At 37.6% G+C, this 21,666-nt stretch overlaps 1 protein-coding gene across 3 annotated transcripts in view; it reads right to left on the bottom strand.

Moving 5' to 3' along the window:
- grk4 (G protein-coupled receptor kinase 4) overlaps positions 1–21,666 on the bottom strand; it is a 60,330-nt gene that overhangs the window by 37,795 nt on the left and 869 nt on the right. For all 3 annotated transcript variants that reach the window (XM_079812482.1, XM_079812481.1, XM_079812483.1), the window contains exon 2: positions 3,017–3,112. In XM_079812482.1, coding sequence (XP_079668608.1) covers positions 3,017–3,112 — 96 coding nt within the window. The remainder of the gene's footprint in view (positions 1–3,016; positions 3,113–21,666) is intronic.

Consider the following 21,666-nt stretch of genomic DNA (forward strand, 5'->3'; position numbering starts at 1 on the left):
TAAATAACATCAAACAGCACTAATGAGAGAGAATTTAGCTTGCATAATTTGATTTCAGCCACGAAAAAACTTAATGTGATTGGAGGGTATCAAGACTGCATCTGGTCCCTGCACGACTAGGAATGTTTGTCTTTATAAAAATACAAACAAATTGTTTTTTTTAACACCTTGAAACTAGGGCTGTCCATTTACTGAATACAATAAAAAAAAATGCAATTAATCATGCCTCCTGACCCGTATCTAAATTCTGTTTAGAGGGATTTTCCTACCATCAGAGCAATTCAACCTTGAAGTACCATGTTTTTGTGAGTCCACATGCAACGTGCCTGTATAGGCCAGTGATAGGCTTATGTTCAATGATACAGAAGAAGAAAAAAAAACAGTATTTTGACTTTTAAAATTGTGCTTTGTAATGTCTATTCAATGATTTACACACTTGCCACAATAATGTAGGCCAATGTCTTTGAATGATCTTTCTTTGGGATTAAATTATCAATTTATATCAATTTATTAAATAAAATATACGTTTTTCTCATTGAATACTTATGTAGTTAGTTGTGATTCATTCCAATGTTTTATTGATTGACAGCCCTACTTAAAACATATACCCCCGGCTTCCCAGACAAGGCTTAAGCTAGTCCCAGACTAAAATGCATGTTTGAGCTGTTTCAAATGAAAGCAACTTGCACTGACATATCTTAAAATATGTCAGTGCCATTGTTTTGTCTCAAGATGCATACCAGTAATGTTTTTTTTCTAAGGCATATTTATAAAAGATTCTTAAAGGTGTGTAGTATTTACGAGGATCTATTGACAGACATGCAATATAATATACTGTACATAACTATGTTTTCAGTGGAGTATAAAGACCTTACATAAATGTACCGCTATGTTTTTATTATCTTAGAATGAGCCATTTCTATCTATATAAACCGCGGTTCACCTTACAGTGAAATTACCATTTTGCGCCGTCGTGTTTCTATGGTAGCCCTAAAGGGACAAACGCTAGCTACTCTCTGCTAGGGTTGCCACCTTCAGTGCGGTAAAATAAGGGACACCTATTCACGACACCCAGACCCCCTACCCTCATGATGTTCCAAACCTGTATGAGTTTCTTTGTCAATGGGCACCATTGACTTCCATAGTAGGAATGTATCTTCCTATGTGTTCAACATAACAAAGAAATGTATACAGGTTAGGAGCAACTTGAGGGGGAGTAAATCATGACAGAATTTTCATTTTTGGCTGAACTGTCCCTTTAAGCAGTCATTTTAAACCAGTAATCACGTTTTTGACAATTCTGAAATTCAAATTTTTTAAATGTTTAATTATTTTACTTAATTTATGACTATATTATTATGTAATTATCTACATTGCTTTAATTTTTAAATGTCAAACTTTGTATGACAGGATTATTTATTATGTATGATTAATATAGCCTAGCTAAATTATAAATGAATGATTTATTAGGCTATAATCTATTAATTAACCTGTCTAATGTCTAAAACATTTTAATAATTCTGTCTGCCAAGCTCTTATAATGTAGCCTATGGAATATTATATTAATATATTATCCATAAAAAAAACAATAGGCCTATAACCTCTAGAATCACGGATGTGTCTATCACCGCTGTCTGAGGACCTGAAATGCTTCTCTGCAAAATGTGCAGTTCGCCTGAGGTTCATCGTGAGTTACTGGACAGACTCATTGATACCTTTTTTCTATTCAGCCCTATATCTAGAGATCCTCTTGCGTTCAAACAGTGGACGCGAGCTCGACATGTTTTAAAAAAACCACGCAAGTTTACAGCGTATGTTCTCGAGACAAAGCCGCTAAAACGCAATCACGTGCAAATGAGCTCCCATACTACTTATTGTGAAAATGAATGCTGCTTTTAGTATTCTCCACACTGCAAAATCCTTATGTGTTTATTGAACTATATGTGGACCTATGTAAATACGGGATAAATCGTGTCCCGTATTCATTTGATTCATGATTGAATACGGGACGATTCCGTATTTCACGGGATGGGTGGCAACCCTACACTCTACTGTCCTGTGTCGGCCACCATTGCTTCTCTATGTGCTTTGAAAGGAAGGGGTGAGCAGTGGGGATTGCAATTCACAACCTCACCACTAGATGTCGCTAACATTTACACACTCTACCTTGAATTATTAATCCTGGCTTAAAGGGTTAGTTCACCCAAAAATGAAAATTCTGTCATTAATTACTTACCCTCATGTCGTTCGACACCCGTAAGACCTCCGTTCGTCTTCGGAACACAAATGAAGATATTTTAGTTGAAATCTGATGGCTCTGAAAGGCCTCCATTGGCACAATGCACGGTTCACTCTCAAGACCCTTAAAAGGTTCTAAAGACGTCGTTACAAAGTCCATCTCACTACAGTGGTTCTACAATAACTTTATGAATCGGCGAGAATAGTTTTTGTGCGCAAAAAAACCCTAAATAACAACTTATATAGTGATGACGATTTCAAAATACGGCATCATGAAGCTTCAAAGCGTTATGAATCAGCGAGTCGATTCAGCAGTTTGGATCGCCAAATTTCAGCAGTTTGGCGGTTTGACACGCGATCCGAATCATGATTCGACTCACTGATTCATAACGCTTCGAAGCTTCATATGGCCGTGTTTTGAAATCGTCATCACTATATAAGTCGTTATTTAGGGTTTTTTTGCGCACAAAAACTATTCTCGCCGATTCATAAAGTTATTGTAGAACCACTGTAGTGAGATGGACTTTGTAACGACATCTTTAGTACCTTTTAAGGGTCTTGAGAGTGAACCGTGCCATTGTGCCAATGGAGGCCTTTCAGAGCCATCAGATTTCAACTAAAATATCTTCATTTGTGTTCCGAAGACGAACGTAGGTCTTACGGGTGTCGAACGACATGAGGGTAAGTAATTAATGACAGAATTTTCATTTTTGGGTGAACTAACCCTTTAATCTGAAAAGCTCATTTCTGAATGCTCTCTTTCATTCATCTATCTTACCAATAGTACGTCTAAGTTCCTCACACAGACTGATATGTGGCAGTTTGAGCATCTCCTTCCATTTCTTGCTCCGCCCATTCCGTTTCCCTCCTCCTCCTATGAGAGATAAAGAGAGAAACAATAACGATAAACTCAATGCAAATTACAATACCATTTGGCAATTCACTATTATTTGTCATTCTCTATCCATGGTTAAAACACACAAACACATCTTTTTTGGCACACTTATTCCACATGAGTGTGAATAAAATCCACTTTATATATTAGTGCTGTCAATTGATTAAAAAAATGTACTAATTAATCGCACATTTTTTTCTGTAATTAATTACGATTAAAAATCTGCATTTTTAAAAAAATATGTTTTTGTATTGTTACTGTAACTGTAATTTCAGTTACTTTCCAAATTAATGTAAAGACAAACTTAAAGACAGTATATTAATAACTTGTTTAATGGCATCTTTTAATGAATGAAGGCAGTATCACTGATACTAATACTGCTACTGATGTTTAATTGACTGTTTTTTAAACATTAATGATGGACATTCAACATTACAGTATAACTGAAAGCTTCACAATTTCAACAATTATTATGCTTTTAAAATAACAACTTTTAAATTAAGTGAACTTAAAACAATCTTCACATAAATATATTATAATAAATGTCATTTTTACCCGTGACTTTCATATATATTCAATATACAGAAAACAATGTTATCAAACACTTTACAGTCTTAACTGCATACATAATAAATTAAATATAGATTAATCCTTATTAAAGCTACAATATTGTCTTTTACCTTTGTTCTTTGATTAACATTAATGACAGACAGCATTAGTGGCTGCTGTCACTTTAAGATCTGCCGCTGCCGAACATGAACGCTCGCCAAAGGATGATAGACAAAATGGATGCCACGACAGGGCTCCAGACTAACTTTTTTCACTAGGAGCACAGTGGCCCCCAACTGAAAATTTTAGGGGTACAACCAGAAATTTTAGGGGCGCACACCGTAAATCAACATGCTAACCAAATCTACTAATTTCCACTGTATTACTAATTGGGATCGGTATCGTTAAGGTTTTAATGGTATTACTACTCTTACCGATACTGCTTATCGATCCGGTACTTTAACAGTATTCTTACCGGTTCTTTTTATTATACTTTATTTTATTTGTTTTATAAAAATAAAAAAAACATAATTAAGAACATAATTAACATGGCTTTATAATCTTAAAAGTAAAATATATATAGCAAAAGAAACCGCAAAGTTTGAACAAAAATATAAAACATCTATGTGTAAATGGACCAGTGTGCAGGCATTCGGAAGGTCTGCTAACATTAATATTAAAGAACAAACCTACAAAGAAATCTAATAAAGTAATGAAATGTAAAATAACACTGCATAGTTTTCACTGTATAAATTGATAGATTAATGCTTATAAAAGCTAAAGTTATTAATTCAAGAGATGTGAATATTTTCTTTTTGCCTTTTGTTCGATTCGAATTAATGGCTCAATCGTCAGCAATCAGTCAATGTAGAACTAATAATATCATATTCTCCTATTTCTCCAAACTATTTACGCCCATTTAAGATATAAACTGTTAAAATAACTACTCTCCAATCCGGTCATTTTGACACCGGCTATTTGTTGTTTATTTGATGGTTTAGACGCGCACACGAAGCCTAAAATATTAAGTGCAAGTCGGTCCATTTCGCAGCACACACGCATAAGCCGCCTTGAAGTTGGAAACAGCATCTCTTGCGCGGATTATTGTGCATTTAATAGCTCTTTATTATCAAACACATCCCGCAGTTTAGCAACAGTAGAGACTGCAGTTTACAACAATCACTGAATCTGACGTTTAGTTTAGGTTTAAGGAGAAATGACAGCGCAGCTGAGAAGGGAAGGATGAGCTCGACGAACACGGCTACAGGAATAGTTTTACCTCATACCATCTTTTTATAATTCTTGGAAGCCAAAATCGAAAATAAAATTAGATTAATATCACAGCACATACCTAAAGTTTAAGCAGACTAAACTTTTGTTTAGTTCTTGGCCATCGTCCCTCATTAAAGTCCTCATGAAATCAAAATCGATCTTATTTAATTTGTTAGCCCACATTACAGGTCTTAGGGTGAACAACTAATCCGTGCAAGTTAATACACAGAAAAAAATTGTTTGCCGCGGTAATCTTTAATCAAAATTTGAAAAGTAACTTCCGGTCTTGAATGGCGTTCCCTTTCCGATGACGACTATGCGCCGGCTTGGGTTTGAATATCCTTAACCGCTCCCCTCCAACCGTTAGTCTGCTATGAGCGCGAGATGGAGAGGAGGAGCGCTGAAGTAAAACCCTGCCCTCTATTCAATATTCCGTTTCACCTGGAAATACGTCACAGCACTGAAATAAAGTCAGTTGCAACTTCCGGTTCACTGGGACTTTAAGCTGACTGTGGTGTTGTGTTCGCTGTAGCTCCACGTGAGAGATCCCTCTCGCTTTCTCTCTCTTCTGGATTGCGAATGGCAAAAATGCATCACGGACAAATGGTCTAATATTATCTCATATAGAAACGGTTGGCAAAGATAGAATTTGCCAGACATAACGTCTATCAATTATAATTAGTAAGTGTATTTTCTTAATTTCTCCAGTACCGACAGCAGGCAAATTTACTGGTCGCACATGTGCGACTGGATGGAAAATTCAGTCGCACACTCTCAAATTTTAGTCGCAAAATGCGACCATTTAGTCGCACTCTGGAGCCCTGCACGAGTTAAACTGAAAAAATGTATTCATTGCGTTAACATGATAATTTTGACAGCAGTAATATATATATATATATATATTTATTACCAAACATTTTACCAATTTTATTAATAAGCCCTAGTAATAACCTGTCACAACATTGTCACAAAGGCCAGAAACACAAGTAACACAAGAGTCTTTAGGGAAAAAAAAACATATGGATGATATATACATAACAGATGAGGCATTTTAATAGACTACAGACAGTCAAACAACAATAACAACTGTTTTCCAGAAATCCCTTTTCCAGTCTCCAATCTCTTTTCATTTTTTCAAATAAATATTCTTCCATACATCTGCTAATCAATGCTATTATTCCCGAATGCACATTGCCTTTGAGAGATCATGACCGCTGTCAAACTTTGAACCTGTAAACTAATATGAAGTAATCATACCTTGATTTCATATAATTGTTTAATGCAAAACACTCAAGGAGCGTACAAGAGCGTAATCAAAAGCTTGCCGTCTTGAGGCCAAGATGTAGAGACAGCATTCCTCGTACCCGGGAAAACAGTTTTCCTCAAACTGCGGAATGAGAAGAGTTTATCCTCCAGGATTTACTGTAATTGTAGTTACTGCAAATTCCAGCCACATTACAGACTGACTTACAAGTAAACACACACACACACACACACACACACACAGAGAAAGAGAGAACTGCTGGCCTCTGAAATTACCCTTGGGGGTCAAAAACATTTAGGGTGATTATTCTGGGTCTTATTGTTTGTTTAATTTCCATATGAAATCCACAGCAATGCATTTTGCAATCAAGTCTGACAAGTCTGTCCAACCTTACAGATCTCTTTGGCCGTTGTATCCCATCTCGCCTCGCTGGTTTTCAATGTGTCTCACGCTATGAGTGCCATGTTTTTTTAAAAGGTAGCGTTAAAGGGATAGTTCCCCCAAAAATGAAAATTCGGTCATCATTTAGGGGTCGTTTACATTACACTACACCGTTTTCAACTAAAAACAGAAAACTTTATATGCGCTTTGGCCGTTCATTTACATGACAACAGCGTTTTGCCAGCCTGAAAATGCAAGCTTTTGAAATCGGGTTTCAAAAGGCAGGTTTTTGAAAACGATACCGTTATTGTTACAAAAATGCACATTTTAGAAAATGGTGAGGTCATGTTCATGTGCATTATGTGTTCAGTCTATAGGTGTGTAATGTTTCTTTACAAAGTGACATCAACAACCACTGGCCTGGCAGCACAATACAGCGTTTTTAATCGTTTTCACGGATCCGTGTGAGAAGGGATCATTTTTTTTGACAATGTTGTCTGTCTTCTGTACGTGAAAAAAGCAAAGGAAAAACGTTTCTTTTTTAGTACATCGTTGTCGTGTAATCAAGTAACCCTGACTCACCCTTAAGTTGTTTTAACCCTGTACGATATTCTTTGTTCAGTTGAACACAAAAACAGATATTTTTAAGAATGTGGGTAACCAAAAAGTCGCTGGTCCTCATGCAGGACGTCGGACCAGAAAAAGTTTGTTTCATCAAAATTTATTTTTTTCCTTTTTTTTTTATTAAAAAAATTTTAGTGGTTAATGCATTGTGATTATTAAAATCATAATATATTTAAATTAAGTAACTATTCATTAAAAAAATTATTATTAAAGGGTTAGTTCACCCAAAAATGAAAATTATGTCATTAATTACTCACCCTCATGTCGTTCGACACCCGTAAGACCTCCGTTCATCTTCGGAACACAAATGAAGATATTTTAGTTGAAAGCTGATGGCTGAGAAAGGCTTCAGATGGGCCTCCATTGGCATTCAGTACATTTACACTCCCAAGACCCATAAAAGGCACTTAAAACGTCGTTACAAAGTCCATCTCACCACAGTGGCTCTACAATAATTTTACGATGCGACGACAATAGTTTTTGTGCGCAAAAAAAAATCAAAATAACACCTTTATCCAACTTGTTCTTGTCTTCCGTGTGTGCCTCCACGAAATATCTTCATTTCTGTTCCGAAGATGTTTACTCATGAGGGTGAGTAATTAATGACAGAATTTTCATTTTTGGGAGAACTAACCCTTTAAAATCTAACATGTTAATTCACAAAGCACAGATGCACATAGTCCAACATGTTTATTCTTGCATTTGATTATACATTGACATATCACTCACTCGATACTAATGCAATAACATGCGCACACACACTCACACAAAACCACTGAGCTGTTTGACCGGTCAAACCCTCACAGATGATACACATCTGTTCAATCTACTCTAAAATCTACAAGGACAGATATCAGTAAATGCTGAAGTGAGACCAAGAAAGAGACAATAATAAACATCTGTTTAACAACTGGTCTGTCTATGTAAGACAATTTTTTTGGAACAGTTAATGTAAAGCAAGACAAGCATAAGTTCTGTATTTACATAAAGGCACAACAAGATAAACAGGAAGAAGAGCAAGATGACTGGCTAAAGAAAAAAACTCTTTCACTCTGAATCAATTTGCCTACAGACAAATTTATGGCCAAATTTAAGTATGGAAAGTCCAACTATTTCCTCATTATTCATCACAAACACACACCTTAAAAGTGTATGCTGTTTCAGCATTCCTCAAAATGTATTTGGGAAGTTGACACGACATATTTTCGGAAAGTTGGCATGTCCTGTTGTACTCCATCTAAAACTATTTTAAACAGCATTGTGCTTTTAATAAAAAACAAATCAGTATGCATTCAGCATTTATGTGCTGATATTAATTGTGAGATTACAGCAATGAGGTGTTTAAAAACAGTGGAAAATCTTAAGAGAAAACATTGCCAGATACACCCAACCTACCCTTTCCTCTGTACATTCATATCAATTCTAAACCTAAAATGCACCTATACATATCCAGTTATCTAAATTCAAAACAATCCCAGCAAATGCTAAATACCTAAATCAATTCACGAAACCTTTCCATTTGTGAGCTTTATTAATGTAATAAGCTTAGATGACCTCAGAAATGCAGTTACCTAAAGATTAGCCTTATCTCGGACAAAAAAACACTGAGCCCTATCTAAGAAAACTGTGCACGACCTGTTACTTGCACTAACAAAACAAGTAGTGAAGAACATCTAATCAACTAACACACTCAAAGAAAAGAGAAAGCTACTGACGCAAATGTGACCAAAAAAGGCCTTTTAAAGAAACGGTGGTTCACAATCTTTTTAACTCAAAGACCACAATTATCCAAGACCATATAAAGCCCCTTTCTCGTGTAGGCTAAGATAGTTTCTTAGGTACTTCTGCTGTAATGATGACAATACTGTTTGTTTTCCATGCTTTTATTAACAGAAACTAGGAGTGTCGAATGATTACAATAATTAATTGCAATTAACATTGTGATTCCAGAACTGTACAGTATGTTCTGCAGAAATAACAACAACAGTTATTCTTGGGACACATTAAAACGATACATTTGATGTTTATACGTTGATTTTAAAGTCTTTTAGCATTTTAAGTGGATAAGAAAGCAAGTATATTTTTAATCTTGAAGCCCCCTTAGAAGTTTGCTGAATTCCCTTGTTGGGAACCACTAATTTGTATTAGTATTTAGTATTTCAAGGCTTGTCAAATTGAGTAGATTATCTAAAATATTTGTTTTCTAAATGCACGTTATAGATCTTGCTTTGAACGATTCATCCATGTCTCGTAGACCTGTAACTGACGATTAGGGCAGTGCCGGTAAACGTGACAACCGCGCCACTGCGGTGGCTGAGTAGCACCAGTCAGCCAAAACACTTTTTTTGTATGTGAATGCTGTTTTACGTGAATATTATGACACGAGTGAAGCACCAAGCTTTATTTACAAAATAAATAATAGGTTTGCGATTAAATGTTACATCGCAGCCATGGAAACACAACATATGGATTCATGCCGAACAGGGTAGGCTTTGTGAGGTGAGCCAAATTTAAGTTGTGCGTTTTGCGATCTGGTCACTCGATTTTCCACGAATTTAACAATAGGCTTTTATTGTTTTATTCTCCATTATACTCCATTTTATTCTACTGGACATGGAATCTCTTATTTATTTTTCGTCCCTCACAGGGCAGGGGATTATAAACGTTTCTTCATTTTGTTTGCTTTTAATTAGGATATTCCCATTAGCCTGGATGCAAGCCGAACTTAGCCCCGCCCACAACATTTTTACTCGGGCAGTTCGGTCTGGACTTGATCCATAGAGAAGTAATTATGCCCGAACAGAAACTGTTCGGACCAATGAAATTGTCAGGGCGGGCTTTAGACGATGATGGACAGATGATAAACAGTAACGTAATCATCCACGTCATCAAAGGCGCTTGGGTTGAGTTTGTTTTAAACGGAGAACTTGTTCGTATATGCATTCACCTTTACTATTTCTCTCAGAAATGATGATCGTGTTGGTAAGTACTCTGTGTATCCTTAAATTCTTTTTTTACAACACCAGCAAAGATCGTTTACACTCATCTTTTTCTTCTAACGTTAGGCTACTTATTCCAGCGTGCGTGCAGGTACAGGGTTGCCAAGTTTTTACAACAAAACCCGCCCAATTGCTAACGTTCCTCAAAACTAGCCAAAAACAAGCCCAATAGCTTTCCAGGGGGGTTCTCCGGGGAAAAAGGCCTTTGGGGGGTAAAATATGTGTTATTTTGGCAGGGCTGGCGGCTAAAAATTGCATTCCTGGGTCTGTATATCACATAATTGGGGTCGCTTCAACCCGCGGACATGGCAACACAGTGCAGTTGAGTTCTGTTGACATTTGACAACTAACGTTATGAGTCGCTCCGTTGCTCTGATTGGTTGTAGGTCTATCCAATTGAGGTCTTTCCTGGTTCGGTTGAAACATGCCCCATAATCACAGCCCAACGGAGCAGTATCAGACTCATATTCTGACTAGAATTGAGTATGACGACGTCAGGCTATATTCCCATCATTTACTGTGGTAAAGAAAAAAACGGTGTAGGACAGATACATTTGACTTCAAATTCTATTTAACACAGTTTGTGCTTGTTATTAGACTTAAGGTACGGCAAGTTTATGTGTAGGCTGTAGCGCATTTCTTACACGCCGGAGATTTTTAGTTTCGCTTTCTCTCGCAGCACATTACCAAACAAAGCCTAAAGTTCTTGACCCTGCGGAAGATAAATTCGCTCTTCACACCTTTTACTACAATCCATACTCTAATCTAATTTTGGAACATTAGGAGAAAACAAAGATATTCAAAAAGCGATGCTCTCTTTCCTGCTCGTGTCTCACATCCCTTTCAGCGCTAAGTGGCACGCACCTCTGTGGGGAAATATAAAACAAATATTTTATAACTAATATTTAACTTTCTTATATTACCATAATTTACTGATATTTATTTAAATATTTTACAAGCTGTAGTATGTTGTTTCACTGACAGAAGTACTCAAATAAACACGCATGCTAAATGGATGTTTGAGCCTCATTTATATTTTTTATTTTCAATATATTTATCAATATATAAATACGGAGGGGGTACACACACACACTTTGAGCCTCGTTTATATTTTTTGCTTTCAATATTGAAAATAAAAAATGTAAACTAGGCTCAAAGTGTGTGTGAGTTTGTCTATTTAAGCGAACCGTACCGAGCCATACCAAACCGCACCATGCAGTGGAAAAGTGCCAAAAAGTGAGCCGTACCAAACTGTACCATGCAGCGGAAACATGCCATTATATATACACCGATCAGGCATAACATTATGACAGGTGAAGTGAATAAGACTGATTATCTCTTCATCACGGCACTTGTTAGTGGGTAGGATATATTAGGCAGCAAGTGAACATTTTGTCCTCAAAGTAGATGTGTTAGAAGCAGGAAAAATGGTCAAGCGTAAGGATTTGAGCGAGGGTCAAATTGTGATGGCTAGACGACTGGGTCAGATCATCTCCAAAACTGCAGCTCTTGTGGAGTGTTCCCGGTCTGCAGTGGTCAGTCTCTAAAAAAAAAATGCTCCAAGGAAGGAACAGTGGTGAACCGGCAACAGGGTCATGGGCGGCCGAAGATCATTAATGCTTGTGGGGAGCGAAGACTGGCCCGTGTGGTCCGATCAAACAGACAAGCTACTGTAGCTCAAATTGCTCAAGAAGTTAATGCTGGTTCTGATAGAAAGGTGTTAGAATACACAGTGCATCACAGTTTGTTGCGTAAGGAGCTGCATAGCCGCAGACCGGTCAGGGTGCCCATGCTGACCCCTGTCTACTGCTGAAAGTGCCAACAGTGGGTACGTGAACGTCAGAACTGGACCACAGAGCAATGGAAGAAGGTGGCCTGGTCTGATGAACCGTTTTCTTTTACATCACGTGGATGGCCGGGGCTGGGTAAAACATGGCACCAGGATACACTATGGGAAGAAGGCAAGCCGGCGGAGGCAGTGATGCTATGGGCAATGTTCTGCAGGGAAACCTTGGGTCCTGCCATCCATGTGGATCATACTTTGACACGTACCACGTACCTAAGCATTGTTGCAGACCATGTACACCCTTTCATGGAAACGGTATTCCCTGGTGGCTGTGGCCTCTTACAGCAGGATAATGCGCCCTGCCACAAAGTGCCCTGTTCTGAGGAGCACAGCAACAACTTTGAGGGGTTGACTTGGCCTCCAAATTCCCCAGATCTCAATCCATTCGAGCATCTGTGGGATGTGCTGAACAAACAAGTCCGATCCATGGAGGCCCCACCTCAAACTAACAGGACTTCAAGGATCTGCTGCTAAAATCTTGGTTCCAGATACCACAGCACACCTTCAGGGGTCTAGTGGAGTCCATGCTTCGACAGGTCAAGGCTGTTTTGGCAGCAAAAGAGGACCAACACAATATTAGGAATACATAATGTTATGCCTGATCGGTGTATAAATAGTAGGGGTGGTGAAAAAAATCGATTATCGATTAATCGCGAGTATGTTATGGACGAGCATGAATCGATCATTAAATTTTCAAAAATCGATTTTTTTATTTATCTAAACCTGACACTACCACCGTGTGTGTGTTCATTAGACGAATGTAAATCTGTCGTTAATGCTGAGATGATTCTGAGGGAACACTCTAGAAATCCTCCCGCCTCGCCTCCTCTGGAGCTCAGGCACATTAGCATTAGCGCGTTAGCACGGCTCAGATTCGCGCACAAACACCGAATAAACGCCTTCAATCCGCAGATTTATGAGCGAGCACAACACACATCGATGCGCACATTCGCGGGAATAAAGGCGATCCTGAGGACGCGATGAGCGGATCACACACACACACACACACATAGCCGGACTGATGCTAGAAACACACCGCCGCTCCGCTGCACCGACCCGCGGCTCCCGCTCACGGAACCGAACGGGCCTCGACACTCCTCCGACACGAACCCGTTTTTCTTCTGTAGTTTTTTCCCCTTTTGTCTTTCTCACGTCAGGAAACGAACGAGAGGAGCTCGAGCGGTCCACGCGCTCCCGCCCCCCTCACGCGCGCACCGCATCCATCACTCTTGACATTTTGTCACTGTGTTCTACAGTACAGTATATAAGCTGAAGCTACAGTAAGTTGTTCAAAAATGTAAATTTTGTCTTCTTAATGATTAAATTGGACAATTTTCTTCTAGAAAGACAAGGTGTTTAGGTGGAGAAAAAACTTCCACCTGAACACGTTGTCTTTCTAGAAGAAAATTGTCCAATTTCTACAGTATGTTGGTTCTGATCTACTTCCTAAAGGAAATAAGCCTTTCATTTATTTGTTATAGTTTAGTTCAACTTGATGAGTCACAACACAATGTGATGTATTCATTTCTGTGTAACTACACGACACTACACGACAAGTGCTTTGAGTTGTTGTTACTCAATAAAAGAGTTAAGTAATTCAGTAGCTGACTTTTTTTTTATACTGCAATCACTTTGTAGTGTATTTTCGTTTACTGTTGTGAAATGGAAAATCAATAATCGCTAATCGAGAATCGTTAATAATCGAAAATCGACTGTAATCGAATCGGGACTTCAATAATCGTAATCGAATCGGGAAATCAGACAGATTAACCACCCCTAATAAATAGCACTTTATACAATAGATTGCTTAAATCATGCTTGCAGCTTTACCGTATTAAACATGAAAAATAGCATCAGTGTCTCACTTCATCAGAAATACAACTTAATTTTCTACTATAAAGCAGCTCCTCCAGTGTGTTCATGTTTTCACTCGCGGGTCACGTCTGATCACAACGAACTTGTGAGGAGAAATGAACTGGAAAAGACTTTGGTGCACACCTACCTATTATGTAATTAATGGTAGTGCAAATGTGTTTACCAGCTGAAGCAAACTTTTCGGTTTTGGGCTGGTTTTGTTCGAAATTACATCACATCAGTTTGTTCTTTGATTTTGCTTGAAGTATATCGGAGCCTTTAGTAACCGAGTACAGAGTTTACATCGATGTGTCGTTCCAGCCCTAGTTTTATGTTTCATATATATTTTTTTTTAATCTCAACATCCAATCAACAAGCAATGCATAGAACCAAGTCCCCACATTTTTTCTTTTTTGATAAGGTTACATTTGGATGTAAGTCGCAATACAGAAGTCACGATATGGTTTAATTGACAAGCTTTCACTAAGAAAAATTGTCCATTACAACACCGAAAACAATTGTCGCAACAGCAGGTCAAAGGCAACAATATTAAGATATATTTTATTAGTTACTTATTTAAAGTCATAATTAGCAAACATGTTCTCAGTGCTTTCTATTTTAATTTCTACCCAAATTTTTGTGTCTTTCAAGTTCCAACTGACTTTGTTTTCTTGGGGGCACCTAAGCCACGTTTTATGCACACCATATAAAGTTGCGCTGAATTGGAAATAACAAGAGATCTTTTCTTCCATACTGTGACGTACATTTGAGTGTAACAGTTCTTGCAAAAGAAAAAAATGTAGGGCACGGACTTAGCTCTATGCATTAGTTGTTGACTGGATTTTGAGAAGTGGGCATTGCACTCAAAAGCAGAGGCAGATGAACATGAGCTTGCAGGTGTTTAAAGTCACCATGAAATCAAAATGGCGATTCTTATTTTCTTATGCAATACTGTTAGCCTAGAAATCTAGACGCACCCTAGCGGCAGCAAATCTAATTTGCAGTCAGGGTCGTCTAGCAACTCTCCTTTGGCTTGCGAGCTGGAAAAAACAAACTCTGGTCAGGCCAATCACATCGTGTATAGAGTTGGTGGGCGGGCTTAACATAATGACGGCAGAGTTGCGGCGGTTCTGCGTGCTACTTGTAAACAAAGAAGCTGGCGAACAGCGGTCTTTCGAATCGGCTTTGGAAGACTTGGGAGTTAAGCTTTTCTTTGAGAAAAGAACAAAGAACGGCACTGAAGTCATTCTTAAGAAAGGAAGATGTGTTCAGAGTTTTTCCGACCGGATACGGCGAAAGTTTAATCTATCATCTAGCTACGCTTCACCTTCTTCGTTGCTCTGGTTGGTTGTAGCGCTATCCTATTGCGTGCAGAGGGAATTTGAAAGACAACCGTTTATCCCGCCTCTCGGATTGAGCCCTGCCAATGGTGAGATCCCAGACCCAACATCTTGATGTGGGTCTGGCTTGTCAGGCTAGAATACTGTAGTATTTATTATAAATTATTTATTCATGCACATCTTTTTTATTATTATTATTATTGATGTGCCCATGTAATCTTTGATCAAAACAACTTCCCCTCCCTCTTGCAGCAACTTCTCTTCTCTTCTCTGATGATTGTGTTTACTGGCATGAGGAAGGGACAACCTGTCACTCACATGACATCACAACTAGGCCTGTCACGATAACAAATTTTGCTGGACGATAAATTGGCCAAGAAATTATTGCGAATGCGATAAACGATAATATTGTCGTTCTGAGACCATTTTCATCTAAAATAATGATAATGGCATAATAATGCAAATACACAAAGTACAATCAACTTTTATTTCTAAAGACTATTTAACACTGAAAACGGAAAGCATTTTAAATATCCACAATAAATGAACAAAACAACCAAAACAAAAAAAGCAATGGACTCTCAGTCTGTTAACAAATAAATGCACTTGAATAAACAGCTGGGAAAACTGCAACAGATGATTGTGTTTTAGGTAGTGCTGGGAATCAATAAAAAAAAAATTAACTCCTTAATCACATTTTTTTCTGTAATTAATTACGAGTAATACATTTTTAATGTTTTGATATTGTAATAATTTCAGTTACTCTCCAAATTAATGTAGAAACAATTTAGTGATAGCAAATTTTAAATATGTGTTGTATTGTCATGTTTTTATGAATGAAGGCCAGTATCACTTATGTCTCTATGAAATATTAAATTACATTACAGTATAACTGAAAGCTACCAATTTCAACATTTATTAAGCTTTAAAAAAAAAACATTTAATTTAAGTCAACTTAAAAAAATATTTACATAACCCCATTATAATAAATGTTATATTTACCTGTGCCTTCCCTGTAAGACATATACAGAAATGTAATAGTTATCAAACACCTTGCTTGACTGCATAAATAATAAGTGAAATATAGATTAATCATCATTAAAGCTACAATTTTCTCTGTTCCCGTTGTTCTTTGATGAACATTAATGAGAGGCATAATCAGTGCTCCTGTCACTTTAAGAACAGCCACAGCCGAACATGACGCGGATCTGACGCGCTGTCCCACGCATCTTATAGAGTGCCGAAGTTATGACGTCACTTTGTAGGACAACCCGGAAGTTAGCGGCGCATGGGTTCCCTCGATCGAAAAGCCATGCATTTTCCAAAAAATATCGCAAAAAATAAGATCTGTGTTCAACAAAGAGTTATGATCCTTACACGTTTTGTCTATAAAGATCATCTTTACAAGTTAATCCAAAATGTATACAGTTTGAAGCCTAAATAAAGCCGTCAGATATAAAATGCTAACGGTAGGCTATAAACGGACTACAGCACACCATGGTCGCGGACCAACGTCGTCATCAAGCTTCCTCAAACTTTATTTAAAAAACACGCTCGCTCATTATGATCTGCGCTGTGTATGAACACTTATCCACTTTCATTTACTTTTCATGAGAAATATTGCCCATTCGTCTTTTCCAAAAATGTCAGAAACTAATTTTGTTTATGCGTGCCTCTCTGAGATTTTTTATCTTTTGTAAAAAAAAATTCAGACAATATGATTATCACTGTGATAACATTAAATTACATGACACACAACCCAGTCTCTTTTTGTTAAATGCAAGTTTATGTATGATCAATAATACAAAAGTATAAGTAAAAGGTATAATAAGCTATACATGAAATAAAGCAAACAATTCAGTCAAACATTCAAAGTCAGTGCTAGTAGGCTAACGTTACAACTGTAACGTACAGTTATAGAAAAATAAAAAAGTAATGAAACTTCACTTTGCCCTCAGCCTAAACGGTTTGCCAGAGAACAAATTATAGATCCATGAGACCAAAGATCGCCCGTTACATCTACACAAGACGAATTATAGCTCGAGACACCACAGAGACATCAGAAGGACTGGCCGAGGAAAGGTTGCTTTCGCCGGGTAAACAAGCACGGCGCGCTGCTGATTCACTGGAGCTCGCAACTCCGAAAACGCCAGATAAAATGTTCAAATAGGCACTCTTCTTATAAATAAACCACAGATTTGAGCTTTAAACAACTACATTATCGCCTGAAAAAGTCTTAAAACTACGTTTTGTCACAAATTAACAGTAGATTTTAACAAAAAAAGACATGTAAACACAGCCCATGTCAGACATTTCTCAACGAGACGAGCCGCTGGCAAAATCACGTCTGTTGTGCAGTGAATGTCCCACGCGAATGAAGCGAGTAAACTCAAATGTTCAAGCTTCCAACTTCGCGCGAATAGCGCGATTTATTCACGTCACATAAGTTCTTCATAAGTGATGCTGAAACGCGGGCTTGTGAGAGATTTCCTGTTTGTCACGATGACGTCTAAAGTCCCCGCCGAAGGATGTAGTCCCTTTTAGCAACTTGTTAGCAACCACCGTTTTTAAGACACAATAAAGTTTAAAAAAAAATCACAAGCAGGTTTTAACTAATGTGTTTTATGTCATAGATCAAAACGTGAAAATATTTAGAGGCTTTGTTAACCACAGATCTTATTTCAGGCGATTTAGCAAAAACCCATTCAAAAAACCCATAGACTTTAGGGCGAGGGAACCGGAAGTGCTAAAATGCTAACTCCCGCGTTTTGGCCTACAAAGTGACGTCATAACTTCGTCACTCTATTTCCTCACAACTTTAAGACTCCTAATATGAGAATACTCAAAATTCTTGTTGTTGTTATTGTTTGCTCATGAGCAAAAGAGAACTCGATGTGAGCAGGAGACCGACGCGAGTCTGTCTGTGCGTCGTGTGTGTGTGTGTGTGTCAGAATGTCCCTCCATTAGCTGACGAGACGCAGCCACACAGACAGGACACACACACACACACACACACACAGACAGGACAGGCCTAATCACAACCATCCAATCAATTCCTTAAAGACAAAATCAAGTCCCATCCTACATTTCTTTCTTGTTCAAGAAGCCGTTTCACTCACTAAGTCAAAATAGGGAAGAAAAGACTATAGCAACTTCCATTTCATGGCGACTTTAAGTGGACGAAGTGAATGTCCTGCATTCATCGCCAGGAAGACAGTTATGACATTTTGATTAAAATGTTTATTTAATTATAAAATGCACAGATTAATTGTTCACAATAAGATCTATATATCATGCATTTAAAAAAATGAATAGGGTAAAGATTAATTTCATACCAACTTTAAAATTAATACTCTCCTCCGAAGTCATTTATTACAGTTACCATTCGTAATAAACGTTTTGATTCGCAAACTTATGTTGACGCAAAGAGCGAGTACGCAGAGTGATACGTGAGACATGAAAGTAGCGCGAAATCGCATACTTCCCTACTAAGGGTGTAACGATATATCGCAATATAAAAATGTGACGATTCACGATATAGAGTTGTTTTATCCAAGACTCAGCTTGCTGTAGTAGGCCTATTTATAAGGTATAATTCACCCAAACACAAATTTACAAATGTACCACAAATGTAAATTCTGTCATCATGTAGCTACTAGGGATGAAACGGTATGGAAATTTCACGTCACGATTATAGTGAACCAAATTATCACGGTTATCAATATTATCACGGTTTTCTTCAAATGAGATGAAAGTGTTCAAAAAGAACATATGCACACACTTAAAACATTTGAACACATTTTATATTTGAAAATCAACAAACAACAAATAAATAAAGCAGCTCTATGCACTTTTTTAAGCTAGATTCTATTCTGTGGCATTTCCTTCCTTATAATGGCCGTCGTCAATAGTGTAAATATAATCTCTAATATTATCTCTGATGAGAATATTGCTTGAGAATATATTTACAGTGTTCTATCAGCTATGACACATTTAAATCTAGCATATTTTGTGCATGAGCCCAAACGGTATCCTAGTGAAATAATGCATATCCATATTTTCATATGATTTGAGTTTATTTTGTTAAATATAAAAAATACCTGACCACTAGTCCTAGATGAACACTTTACAGCTGGTTTTATGACCGTAAATCATTTTCTTCAAATGCTATAGAAGTTAGAAACGTGTATACCAATCTTGTATGTAACTTTAGAGATGGTCCCTAAATTTGTGAATCTCGAACGTAAAGCCAACTTTATGCCAGTCATATCAGATGCACTGTGGTTCTGCTGTGTTTGTTAGAAACTATTTTCGCTGCTGAAATAGAACAAAAACAGTCAACAACTGTATGATGCATGAATCTCCTGCGTACATCGCACGTTCATCTCTGCTTTGAGTGCAGATTTCAGTGAGTGAGCGGCGCACGCTCATCTGAACGCCTCTGATTATTAGAAACACGTGGTTGGTTATAATACGCAACGCGATTATAACAGATGGCTTTTGAGAAGACTATAATAAATTCAACCTCCAAAGAGGCTAGTGTGAGTGGTAGTAATACCAGACGTAGTTTTGGTATTGAAGTCAAAGTCCACTTGCCTTGCGTTCGCAGATGTGAAGTGTTTCCCCCTATTACAGCGACTTTATTCTGGCATGTTCCGCAGACAGGGTGACCATCTTCGATTACGTTTCCCTCAGGACTTTTGTAAAAGCCAAAATATGACCACACCTCAGATTTGGTCCTTTTAGAAGGCTGAACAATCCCCCGAGTGTTGTCACTGCCTTCTGTCATTTCTTCTCATTCAAAAAACAACCGCCTGTACCAGATTGACGCTGACTGGACAGGATTTACCGCGCGTTTTCAAAATCGTGATAATCATGAGCGGTTTTAATGATAACAATTTTTTAACGATATTATTAACCGTCAGTACATTTTATCGTGGTTTATTGTGAAACCGGTAATCGTTCCATCCCTAGTTGCTACTCACCATCATGTCGTTTTTCGTTTAACTTCAAAGAACAAATGAAGATATTCTTTATGAAACCTGAGGGATTTCTGTCCCTCCATTTAAATTCAATTCCTCTCAAACTTAATAGATCGGAAAAAAAATGTCATAAAGGCATTGTAAAAGAACTAATCGAGTGGTCTAATTCAAATCCAAGTCTTTGGATGGCAATGGGGGAATATTTGTGGGTCCTCACTGATAATAATACACTAATAATAATAATAATAATATTTTTATAATAATAAAAAAGTAAAAAAATATATATATATTATACCCTTAAAATATCAGGATACATATCGTATCGTGAGTTCATGAGTTCAGTATCCCGATTTATATCGAATTGTGACACGAGTGTATCGTTACACCCCTATTCCCTACTTTGTAGTAGGCGACAGAAAAACGTATGTCTGAATTCACAGTAGACCTACTCATAAAAGAGTAGGCAAAATGTACCCCAATTACGTACTATTTTTGGTGAGAGGCTACAAGGAGGATTTGTGAATGGCTGCGTTTCCATTACCCTTAAAATTACGCAAACTGAAATTGCGAATTGAAAATGTGCCCAATGGAAACACTTCAATTTCACAAAAACTCAATTTCGCAAAAAAGTTTTACGCTCGCATGAGGTGAATTTTTCAGGCAATTCGAAAAAAATAATATTTCGCCAAAAATGCAATGGAAACAGGTTTTTTCCCCCTTGTATTTACAGGTCACCTGGCGTAGATGGGGCGGAATGTTTGGACAGAAGACGAGACAGAGTTCTTCATTAAACTCAGCGACAAAAGAATTACGGGAATACTAGATTCTAAACAACAAAGACATTTTCACAATTTTCACAAAATGTTCACAATTTATCAAGACCTCGAAGCAGATAAGAACAAGAAACACCTCATTCGTGACCACTCCCAAGTATGAGGATCTTTCCTCGCGATTATTGCTTGGATAACACACCTACGTCTCCTTAGATTAAAAATAATGGCTAGTACGGTGACTGGGATGTAAACCTACATCCGTTGCCATGATTTTTGGAATGACTTATCGCGAGAGAAGATTTAAGTTTTAGTCGCATAACATTGGTTCATGAAAACGGCGTCATTTCGCAATAATTTATATCGGCATTTCGAAAATATGGCAAAAGTTTTGTGTTTTTGCTGTAATGGAAACCCGGCTAGTGAAGTGACAACTGACGCTGGATGACAATATGGCGAATATAGTAGGCTAACGTTACGTCCAGATTTTATTCAGGGACATACTTTTTTAGCGTTTGCAAAAGTAATTACTTGCTCAAAATAAGTACGTACTCAACCGAGTATGCGATTTTGGTCGCAGCCACTCAGTTTGCCAGTGATTTTTTTTTTTTTTTTTTTTAAACACACATTTCACCGCTGATGATGCGCTTGA

Source organism: Gobio gobio, assembly GCF_949357685.1.
Source record: "Gobio gobio genome assembly, chromosome: 3".
In the NCBI taxonomy this organism is placed as follows: Eukaryota; Metazoa; Chordata; class Actinopteri; order Cypriniformes; family Gobionidae; genus Gobio; species Gobio gobio.